We start from the raw sequence: 11,339 nt of genomic DNA, 5'->3' as shown, positions 1-11,339 counted from the left end.
ACACACACACACACACATGCTCACGCACATACTCAAATGCAATTCGTGTTCAGTGGAGATAAAGACCCGGGAGGACAGACGGAAGTGGTGGGACGGTGTGTTTGTTGCTTGTCAAATTCTATGTTGTTGAGAGATAAAACATTATTACAATTATGACCTGGACATAATTGTGATTACATAATTAATACATTAAAGATCCAGTGTGTAACATTTAGGACAGGGGTCAGCGACTTTTACTTTCAAAAGAACCATTTCTAGCCAAAAACAATTATATAAAAATCTGCCTGGAGCCACAAATTGTATTTGATATCATACTTTCATATCATACTTTATAATGCTAATTTCTGGAGATTTAGCATACCAATAAGACAGCAAACAAATTGGTCCACGCACTTTTAAATTCTTTATTTTCTTTTTTTGGGATTTGGAATCAATAGCTAGTATAGGGAGTAGTGAGACTCAAGACTAGAACCACTGCTATTGAGGTTTAGCAAAATATAGAGGAAAGGAACACAGAGTAGAAAAACACACACAAATGACTTTCTAATTTCAGTGGGCGAGCTTCTCAGTGATACAACCATTTTCTTGTTGGCATCACTTGTGATGAGGCTGTTTGAGCACCATGGGGAGGAGGACTAATGCCTCAGGAAAAGTACAGGTGTAAATGATAACATTAATGATTAGTAAGCCCTTATAATGAACCAGCATGCAGAGACCCTGGCTGGCACTGGATCACCTAAACAAAATTAAACTATTAACTAATCCTTTTGTCCAGTAACCTATTTCTATAATTTACTATGTCTGAAATGGTAAATGGACTGTACTTATGTAGCGTCTTTCTAGACTTCAGACCACTCCAAGTGCTGCACACTACATGTCACATTCACACAGTGATGGCAAAAGCAAACACAAGAGAAAAAAGTAAAGTAAAAATAATGGCTGAATTCCATTTAGATGCTTCAGCTTAATGGTGCTGGCATTGTGCATGCTGGCTCACTGTCACACTGTCATGGCTTACTGGGACACTGGGAGAGAACAGAGCCAATGTTAACGTTATTAGTGACACCTGTGCTTTTGGTGAATGTTCATTATGTCGGCAATAGTGAACGAGTGAACTAAGGAGTGATTTCAGACCCAGCTGTGGAAAACATATGCTCAAGAACAGGGACCCTATAGGGAATCTAAATGAGAGTCTCTTTGAGTTCTTAATTGCTCTAACGATACAGATGATACAAGCAGGTAAACCCATCAGCTGACACATCATAGCTGCACGGTTATTGTCACACACTATTACAGTAGGTAACAAAGCACAAATTTCAGCACAAGGTTACTGATTTCCATAACATGATTCAATGACCAGCACATGCCCATAATATCACATCAACTAAAAAGAGTTAAAAACTATATTTTATTTTAAAAATGTATATATATATATAAATATATGAATTAAACATACAAGCTCAATACTTTTATTTGACCATGCAGCTATGGAAATGAGTTATGACTAGGTTTGCTTTCAGTTTGCTGAATAGCAAGCATTGATAATATTTACTGGTACTGTCAAGGCGTGTCAGCTGACGCCTAAATAAAACCTGCCCATCATTAACTTTATTATGTGCAGCTGTGTCTGCCCTGCTGTGACATGATTAAATCTGTAAAGAGAGTGTTATTGTAACAGTGTAGCTACAACATGTGTCAGACACAAGACAAACAATTAAAAGTGTTAAATTGACTTTTTGACATCCTTTAGTGTGTGTCTAATATGATTTTATCAAATGTTATTGCGATCTGTGAAGCTTTACAAGTAAGTAAAGTATTTTAACCTGATTGCCACTGACCAGGATTGGTCATGGGTTAATAACTCCCTTACTGACGCCCTGAAGACCACAAACTGTCAGCAGGTTTTTCTCTCATGTTGACTTTCAATGAAATGATAAGACTGTTACAGTAAATGTGTAACAATAATGTAAAATGTTACTTCCTCAAGTTTCTAAATTTGTTAAAATCACAGAAAATACCAGTAATTGATGTCATGACCTCAGTGTGGTAGCTACACCACCAGAACCCCTGACTTATCCAGTTCTTGTTTTCGCAGATTTTTATTATTGATGAACATATTTTGTGACATACCAACCAACCTATAGTATTAAAATATTACATTTTAATGAATGTATTATCATTGCCATTGTTATATTATTATTATTATTATTATTATAGTTGCTGCTGTTGTTGAGAATATTATCAATATTGTTAATATTATTATTATTCCATGTCTGTATTTATTTTATGTAGATGACCTTGCAAACAGCAAATGGTAAAAGCTTTGACTAAATACTTACTACAGGATGCCCACACACTTAAACACTTTTAATTGCTTTTGAACATCTTCACCATAACTGCAAAACATTGCCAATCTCCAGTTTATAGCTGCAACACCAGCAAGAGAGCTTTTTCACAACTTGGAAACCCCAAAAAGTTGTTCATATTAGTATGAAAGAGTGTAAAAACTATGAGTAAATGATCATCCTTAAATAAAGACATTAATTACAACCTATACATCCTGTGTGACATGTGTCCCTGCAGAGAGGCCTATGTAAAGCACTTTGTTACGGACTTGCAGGCTGATGATCAGTATATGATCACATGAGCAGCAGCGGGTCACACTGTGGCTGTAACTGTTCTGGGTGACAACTTCAGCCCTGCACTGATTGGAGGAGGATTGCTACTCTTCCTCCTCTGATTGGTCCGCACCATTGCCTTCGTTCGTGGGCCTCCGTCCAATCACAACGCCGCAAAGTTCTTGCTGCGGAAGAGGGATGCGAAAGAGATGGCTGAACTTAGATAGCCCTGTGTTTGGGAATATCGTCGCTATGGACCTTCTCCAGAGGAAAGACGGGAGCAGCGGGCGACTGCTCGTCCTCGCAGCAGTGTTTGTGTGCTGTTTGGGCTCTGTGAGCTGTTTCGGACAGAGCCTAGACAGCGAGTTCACGTTTCTGCTGCCAGCCGGAAGATCCGAGTGTTTCTTTCAGACAGCAGTGAAGAATGGTACGATGGAGGTCGAATATCAGGTAACTGTGTGTGTGTGTGTGCGCACAGTTAAACACTCCCATCAGCCACACAGCAGCACGATGTTGTTGCTATATCTATGCTTTATAAGTCAGAATGAAACTGCACAGTCCTCCATTAGCACAGTGCTGTGGGACTTAGCCAGTGTAATAACCCCCCACTGTAGCTCCACCACCCACACATACACTGGTAACTAATCCATACCGGCAGCTAGTTTGCACTAAAAGAAAGTCCATCACTTAAAGATCAGTGATAGCAGAAAATACTATACAGGAAACAATACACCACGCATGGCTCATAGTAGAATGAGTCACTGTGTAAATGAAAGGCTGTACAGTATTACTTTCAGATCCTGGTACCCTCTGAGCAGTATCTCACAGTCAATCAGTAGTGGTGATATAGTACCGGATGACCACGCGCCTGTGTGAATTCAACACTTGGTGTGGGCTGGAACAACTGTATTTAATTCACTTCTCTATTAATTTTTTGATTTGTTTAATTAGGGAACATCAAAATGTCCCAGATCCCAGAGGCAACGTCTTCGGGTTGCTTGTTTTGTGCAAAACCCAAAGAGATTCAGACATTCAGACACTGGAACAAGTGAAATGTAGTCATTCTTGCTTAAAAACTGACTTCTCAAATGTCAAAATATCCAAATTGTTGCTGATTAACTGATCGATTAATCATCACAGCTCTCCTACTGTCCAAACTGTGCGTCAGCACACACATTGTAATATGTAGCACCATGTGAAGTTGCTACTAGCCAGCGGTGTGTTTGCTTAGTGGGAGAGTCGCAGTCCTACAGACGACAGGCTCTCTCTTGAAAGGCACAAGTAATCCTTATTGAAAATGTTTGGCTTGCAGCGTCCTCGTGGCCGAGTGGTTAAGACTCACACCATGTAGCTGGAACGTGCCTGGTACCATCCCAGCTGTCATCTCTCTCCACATCCTGTCTGTACATCTACTGTCACTACTGAATACGAGTAAATAGTGTTTGTATGTCTTTGTGTGTGCACACTCAGGTGATAGCGGGTGCCGGTATGGATGTAGACTTCACCATCCTCTCTCCAGAGGGCATCCGGCTCATCATCGAGTCTCGGCGTTCCGACGGAGTCCATGTGTTAGTGCATCTCGCATTGGCCTGATCATATTTCATGTCACTGAGAATGTACCTGCCTGCTTATCTTTGACTTTACTTCCTGTTATTCCAGGGTGGAGCCAACGCAGGAGGGAGACTATGAAATCTGCTTTGACAACAGCTTCAGTCGCTTCTCCGAGAAGATGGTGTTCTTTGAGATTATCATCGAGGGTCAAGGGGGAGACGTGGGTGGAGATGAAGAGTGGGCGGGATTAGAAGAGCCTGATGGTAGCCTTCTGGAGTACAAGCTGGAGGACATCCGGGTGAGAGGCTTGTTTTGTTTTTGGAGGTTTACAAATGAATTCAAACCAGGAAATCTAGTTCACTATGCAGCCGACCTCTTAGTAAACCCCTAGATCGGCTCAACCAATGTCTACACAGCATCCAGGCAAGAAGAGGAGAGATAGATATAACAGGTTTGTTGTGTAGGTAGAATCCAGGACAGGTTTGTCATGTTTAATTCAAACATAAATAGAGTAGGGATGCACAAATAATCAAAATGATGCTGATGATGCTGCAGTATTGTGAAATCCAAATTACAGAAGCTGCAGTTTTTTGATAAAGGTGAAATGTGTGACAAAACCACATTATAAGAAAAGAGATAAGATAGACTTTATCAATCCCACACTGGAGAAATTCACAGGTTACAGCAGCTCCAGATCAAACACAGCAGATAAGAAAAAAAGAAATAAACAAATAACAAAATAAATAGAAAAATACAAGATATAATGAAAGTTAGAAAGAAGTTCTTATATATACTACATACAACTTTTATACAGATATGATTTATACAGAATATTACATATACAGGACAAAAATATATATACAGCAGTAATTTACACTACAGGTCTAATACTAATAATGGGCATAGAGGAAATTATATATGTGTGTGTGTGTGTGTAAAACTGTACAGTACTAAAAGTGCAAATAGTATATTAAATAGTGCAAAAAAAAAGTGACTGTGATAAGTGTTAACAGATGTTACAGAGACAAACAGTGTTAAATTATGTGGTTGCTCAGTTAAAGGACCTGCGGTGGTTGGGAAAAGTATCATGGCATACAAACCTTGTTCTTTAGATTCACGAAAACGTCACAGCAACATGATATATTTTTTTTTAAAAAGAAAGAAAATTGTGACGCAAAAACGATCAGTGGGGATGAACATTTTAAACCGTCGTGTTAAATCATATCGTAATCACAATATCTGTGTAAATAATCTCAATGGGATGTTTTTACCATATTGTGCAGCACGGATCTGTCTTGTCTCTGGACCAAATACAGCTTGAACAACTGTCAGCTTGATGGTTGTATTTTGATTTTGTTTATGAACTAATAAGGTTTCTTAATAATTTGGGTATTCAAATAATAAGGGTGCAAATCCCATGAAAAGACCAAAACAGTCAACTGATCCTACAAACAAGTGTTGTAGCGTCTGTAGCCAAAGCCTGATTTATCTTATTCCTCCATTGTTGTGGCTCTAGTTGATAGAGTCAATCCCACATTCACCGCCCTGCAGTTAATACTCACTAGAGCAAATGAATCCATGGCTGAAGATAGTCCCTAACAAGTGCATCATGTTTTAGTAAGGTTTGCTAAAAATGTTTTAGGAAATAATTTTTAGTCAATTTTCCTTTTTCCTTAGTAAATTGAGGTTCAGGCCACAGACAGGTTGGGGAAGTGGAAAGTTTTGAAAGACGTACTCTTGGTTTTTTTGGTTTTGCTCCTTTCATGGAATTTGCTGACAATATGGAAGAAAGACGTCAGCCGTAACTTTTAACTAGTTCAGCTGGACACATTAAACTAAGAATTTTTGTCCTTTTCTACGGAGTCCGCCATGTTGAACCACCATGTCTCTACAATAGCCGAGAACGCACAAAACAAACAGTAGTTTGCGGCCACTGTAGTTTCTCCTACACGCTTGAAAAGGAGAGCAGTATTCAGTTGGTTACAATCTGCAACTTCACTGCTAGATGCCACCAAATCCTTCACACTGGTCCTTTAACATAAAATCAAAACCAGCACAGAAAATAAACGTGTGCGAAATTCTGTTGAGACAGGCAAGTTTTAGTGCTTAAAACTCTGTGTACTTTTGAGACCGTCTTGTCTGACAAGTCATTGTACTTCCTCTGTCTCTTACTCCCACTTCTTCATATTATTTTATGGGGAGGGTTGTATTGCCTTCATTAGATAGTAACTGTTTAAGGATGACAGGAGTGGGGGGAAGAGAAAGAGGGGATGCAGCAAAGGGCAGTGGGTTGGAATCAAACCTGGGTAAGGACTTTTGTACATAGGGTGCAAGCTCTACCAGGTGAGCTGTCAGGGCGGCCCTCGTCACTTTTTATTTTTTTTAAATCCCATAAAACATTCTTTACACTTTCCTCAGGAGTCCATGGACTCTCTGCACAGACGGCTGGAGCGCAGCCGGCACATGCAGACGGTGTTGCGGGCTTTTGAGGCACGGGACCGAAACCTTCTGGAAGACAACCTGTGGAGGGTCTCATTCTGGTCCTGTGCCAGTGTGCTGGTGATGCTGTGTGTGGCCCTTACCCAGGTACATGGAGCACTGACACACCACACAGTACATTAACTAACTGGTAATTAACCCGCTAAAAGTTTGTCCGTCACACAGTTTGATATTGTTTTTTTCTCTATTCCCAGGTCTACACTGTCCGTAAATTGTTTGACGATAAGCGGAGGGTCTACACATAGAGGGATCATTTTGCAGGGATAAAAGCCTGGGAAGGAGAAACACTCCAACACAAGATGTTCAGATGGTTACCCATTCAGATTGTGCTCTATTCTTTTTCATTTGGTCCGCGTCATCACCAGCATTCAGCATCATCTTAGCTCTTTTTTACTTCTAAAATCTTGTTTTAGATCAGTTTGTGAGCAATAATTAAACATCTGTAGATCATGAAGGGTAACCGGACGAGGACGAGAGTGAGGAAGTTTATTGCTTTTCATTTAGTGCCTTTAATGTCAAATCTTACCACAAACCAGTGAGGAAATATAGTTTGAAAGGCACTGACTAGATGCACAGAACAGTAAATGTTGTATAACTGCTGTCTAGCGTTTCTGAAACTGGTTTAGAGGTTTTGGGTTTTTTTCGTTAAAGGTGAAATTGTCCATACTAAAGGTTAAAGGTAAAGTTATATGCCACAACCTCAAAAGCTGATTGAACACCTGGTTTGCCGGTTAACAAGGGATACCAATGTGCAATAGGGTTGTTGGCGTATTTGTTCTTCCTGACATTTTAAGATCTTTTCATTACATTGGTGATTTGTCCATCTGACAAGGCTGTTCCTTGGTTACAGTCTCATTGATGTTTTTTTCAGATGTTACTGATTTATTTTCATGTACCAGTTCAAGTCCATGCTGACAAATAAGAATGTAGAATAATAAGAGGGATGATTTCCAATGTGATTGCCAATAATGTACTCAGACAAATATGTAGTAAGTATGTGTATGTCAGTTCAGATATGTGTCAGGATAATTCAGCGGTTGCACGCTGAGTGTTAGATGTGTGTTTGTAGGTGTCTGGCTTCCGTTCCGTTGTCATCTTTGATTTGGGTTAGGGTTAGGGTTATTTTTTTTATTTGAGGGGGCTTTTTTTGGTTTTTTTTTTTTTTTTTTACTAAGAACAGACTTGCTTTACATATGCTTTAGAGTGAATACAAATCAGGTTTATATGGGAGTCATTGATGTTAATTAATAAATGCATTTTTTTACACAGGAAATACTTGATTTGTTGTGAATTGTCTTCGAACGAACAAATGAATTATCTTTTCAAATGTGTTCCCCTGATGACTCTCATATTCATTGAGCTTCCATTAAAAACATACTGTGATTAATTGTAGCTAAATTTAATCATCAGGACACACTCAATACTATCATGAAGCAAAGATACCTCTCTTATGTATGTAAATCATGAGACTCCTTAGTGCTGTTAACACTGACATGATCAGATTTCAGCATATTGTGTTCTTTGGTGCAGCTTTAGACCTCAAGAAACCATATTCATATGTCATACAGGCTTTTTTTTTAACCCTACTTGTTAATGTACAGTTCATTGACCTTAACAAGACACTTAGTCCAAAGGTTTTCAGCGTGGGAGGCGGGCCTCCCCAGGGGGACTCCAGTTTCAAGGGAGGCTCAGTGAGTGGAAGTGAAAAACCATTACATTAGTTATCAAAAGGAGATCGCTTTGAATACCATAAATAGTTAAAGAGATAGTACAGATGTGTAGTAGTCTAGGGAAATTTTACTGTTTTTCCCACTTTTCCAAAGGCAGAAACTAATAAATGTGTTTTGACAGATGTACATGATGTATTCAGGAGGTATGTCAAACGTCAATATAAGGCTGCCTTGGATCAATTATTTAGTGTCAGTGGAGTCAGATAATGTAATCATGATGCCATAGATATCCAGGAATTGAGAAAACTAAGTAAGCAGTGCAGGGCGCCTTTATCAAAGCCTTTGAAGACTTTGAAAACCGAGAGGAAGCAGTCAGAAATCTGAAAACATGTTAAGACACACTTATTATTTATTATTTACTTATTTCTGCAGATGGAGCTCCCCCTAACGTCTGACCTTAAGAATTCATAAAAACAAGGCTGACATTCTCAGATATTAAACTAAAGTTGGTATAAAGGTTACATACAAGTAGTATTTGATCAGACACTTGAAAATCAGCATGAATGAACTTGAGTTGTTTTTAAGTGTTGAAATGACCAAATTGCCAAGTTTCTACATTGAGACATTTCTGCTTTATCATTCAGTGTAAAGAGACAAATGAGACTGCCAGAGATGAGCTTGAGTTCAATTTACATTCACAGTTCATGTTATGTACATTGTACAGTATTTAGCAATGTAACAACAAAGATGTTGCAGGAGTGTAAATTACTTTATTCTTTATTGAAGGAGAACATTACAATATACTGTATTGTATGTGTGGTTTATGTTTTATGCTAAGTTTGTCTCAAGATACAGTTTCTTGATGTTTTAGTTTGGCACAGATATTTCAAACGCTTACCAGTTGACTCATTCATCCTAAGCTTTGACCATTGGCAGTGTGGATTTGACAGACATTTCAAGGGAGGAATTATGAGACAGTATTTCAGAAGTACTTATAGGCAAAGAGAAAGAAACATGATCACTGCAAAAATATCAAATGTGTAAGCTTAATAACATACCTCTATGTACAGAGGTTATCAGTATTTATGTATTATTTCATTTATATGAGATAATTATTATATTTTGGACTGAAGAAAGCCCAACACTCACAGGATGTTGGCTTTATTCCAGCCACAACCATATGTCATAATTAATGCCAATTATTTCCCTTCCTTAAATGTCAAATAAAAAACAAAGCAGTTTCAGAAATGTACATAGGAACCAGCTACAGAAACCTTTTGGTACACCTGAACTTCTAATGCCAAGTGTAGCAGGCAGAGTGGACTCTATAGAGTCCAAGTCCGAGTATTCAACACCTGAGTTTCCTTCACCAGTTGTTGGGACGAGAGGGGACTTGTGGAGGTCGCCTGTGTGAGAAGACCATGAAAAGAAGACCATGACAAGATTTCCAATCACACAACAACACAGCTGACAGATGCAGTGGATAAGGAAAATATCTGTAGAAAACAGGAGTGCGATTGCATACCTTTATTCATTCCTGCTTGGCTCTACAAAAAGCAAAGCTATCTTTACTGTTCGTTGCCACTGGCAACCCCGGTTACCGTGGTAACCCACAGCTCCATCATACAGTAGGGAAGGAAGGCAGGAAAGTCATGCCAGGCTGCACAGACTAAGTGAAACGTTCTTGTTCTGCATGGCTGTCTCCATTTGACTATCATGCAAGTCACAAGGTTTTGACCTGGACTGTGTGCTACTCACTGAATTGTATGTTCATAGTGCCACCCAGTAACAGGAAGTCCATGTACTACATGTTTACTGACACGTGCATGGAAACGGCAGATCGAATGAAAGATGCAACAAGGGATCAGGTTAAAAAAAAACAAAAAAAACAAAGAAAGGCTTGATGGTGAATGACAATAGAAATGGAGCAAAGGATGTCAAAGAGCAAGAACAAGCACCAGCCACCACACCTTCTTTTTCTACTCTTTTATTCAGTCCATCACTTTATACACCTTCAGAAGGAGAGGCCCTTTCCTTACTTGATCCTAAAATCATTTTTGATCAAGGAATATGGATACAAATTTCACCAAGGCTGAGCAGTGGTTGGGATGTAACTCACCTCAATTATACTATAGTACTACTTGTGATAAAGTAATTAGCCAAAATATTGAGGCATTGGCTAGTCTATTTTTAATAAGCTAACTCAAGCCTGACTTTTATAATGTGAAAATACTAAAAATGAAGAGAAAACGGTCAAAAAGTGCTGCTCACTTAATGAGGTGCTTAGTGTGTAAGTTTACTGTTAAAATGTTAGCAAGTATACAACTCCTAAAACAATTACTTCTAAAAGTGTTTTCTTACCATTATATAAAAGTTATGAGTCAAATACTGGTTTTAAGACACATTTCATTTCAAATGAAAAAAGTAAAATTCAATGATGATGATCATAAGGTTCATAAACTTTAAGTCATTAAAGTTATCAAATGTATCCCTTTTCATAATACTGAATGCAGAATATTTTATCATATACTTTGTTAAAAAAGCTACCTACACATAAAGTCAAAATTACATACATAATGCTTCTGAAATGCACAGACTGAAACAGCATCAGATTACCAATTACAGTAGGACAAAGTTTGTAGTTATAGGAATATACATGAGGAGAAAAAGAATGGCTATCTCTTATGTAAACAAGAGGAAAGGTGTTTTTATGTGTGTTTCTAGTCAAGCAGGGAGGGCTCTGAAGGACGTATGACAGTGGGTCGGTTGGGAGCAGCCGGGGGTCTTCTGCTGCAGGAAGAGAGAGAGGAGGGGAGGTATTGGGGGAGGAGTAGGGAGAGAAAAAACATGCAAGGCAAAATATCATCAGACAGACATGCACCAAACCACCAAAAGCCAGAACATACTAGTACAACCCGTCACCAGCAGTCTCAAATGTCCCAGCAACTTTCACCAATTCCAAAGCCACAATAAGCATCAGATTGTGTGTGTTTGTGTGTGT

At 38.8% G+C, this 11,339-nt stretch overlaps 2 protein-coding genes across 2 annotated transcripts in view; one reads left to right on the top strand and one right to left on the bottom strand.

The window, feature by feature from the left end:
• Positions 1 to 2,798: 2,798 nt before the first annotated feature.
• On the top strand, positions 2,799 to 7,361 carry tmed1b (transmembrane p24 trafficking protein 1b). The gene is made up of 5 exons (XM_035660018.1): positions 2,799 to 3,068; positions 4,089 to 4,186; positions 4,278 to 4,467; positions 6,588 to 6,755; positions 6,863 to 7,361. The coding sequence occupies exons 1-5, from the start codon at positions 2,817 to 2,819 to the stop codon at positions 6,911 to 6,913; spliced, it is 759 nt and encodes a 252-aa protein (XP_035515911.1). The 5' UTR covers positions 2,799 to 2,816; the 3' UTR covers positions 6,914 to 7,361.
• A 2,421-nt stretch (positions 7,362 to 9,782) lies between these two features.
• Positions 9,783 to 11,339, bottom strand: part of LOC118326873 (dynamin-2-like) — a 17,156-nt gene continuing 15,599 nt past the window's right edge. Inside the window, 1 exon segment of the mRNA XM_035660017.1 lies at positions 9,783 to 11,128. Coding sequence (XP_035515910.1) covers positions 11,059 to 11,128 — 70 coding nt within the window. The 3' untranslated portion in view covers positions 9,783 to 11,058.

Source organism: Morone saxatilis, unplaced genomic scaffold (genome assembly GCF_004916995.1).
Source record: "Morone saxatilis isolate NCDOM2014 unplaced genomic scaffold, NCSU_SB_2.0 Contig17, whole genome shotgun sequence".
NCBI lineage: Eukaryota > Metazoa > Chordata > Actinopteri > Moronidae > Morone > Morone saxatilis.
This window is presented reverse-complemented; position numbering and strand designations above follow the sequence as displayed.

Bases quoted from the DNA above. Each gene is read 5' to 3' on its own strand.
- tmed1b (XM_035660018.1), top strand. From the start codon at position 2,817: ATGCGAAAGAGATGGCTGAACTTAGATAGCCCTGTGTTTGGGAATATC. The intron at 4,187-4,277 runs GTTAGTGCATCT...CTGTTATTCCAG, and splicing joins CGTTCCGACGGAGTCCATGT to GGTGGAGCCAACGCAGGAGG. The intron at 4,468-6,587 runs GTGAGAGGCTTG...CACTTTCCTCAG, and splicing joins ACAAGCTGGAGGACATCCGG to GAGTCCATGGACTCTCTGCA.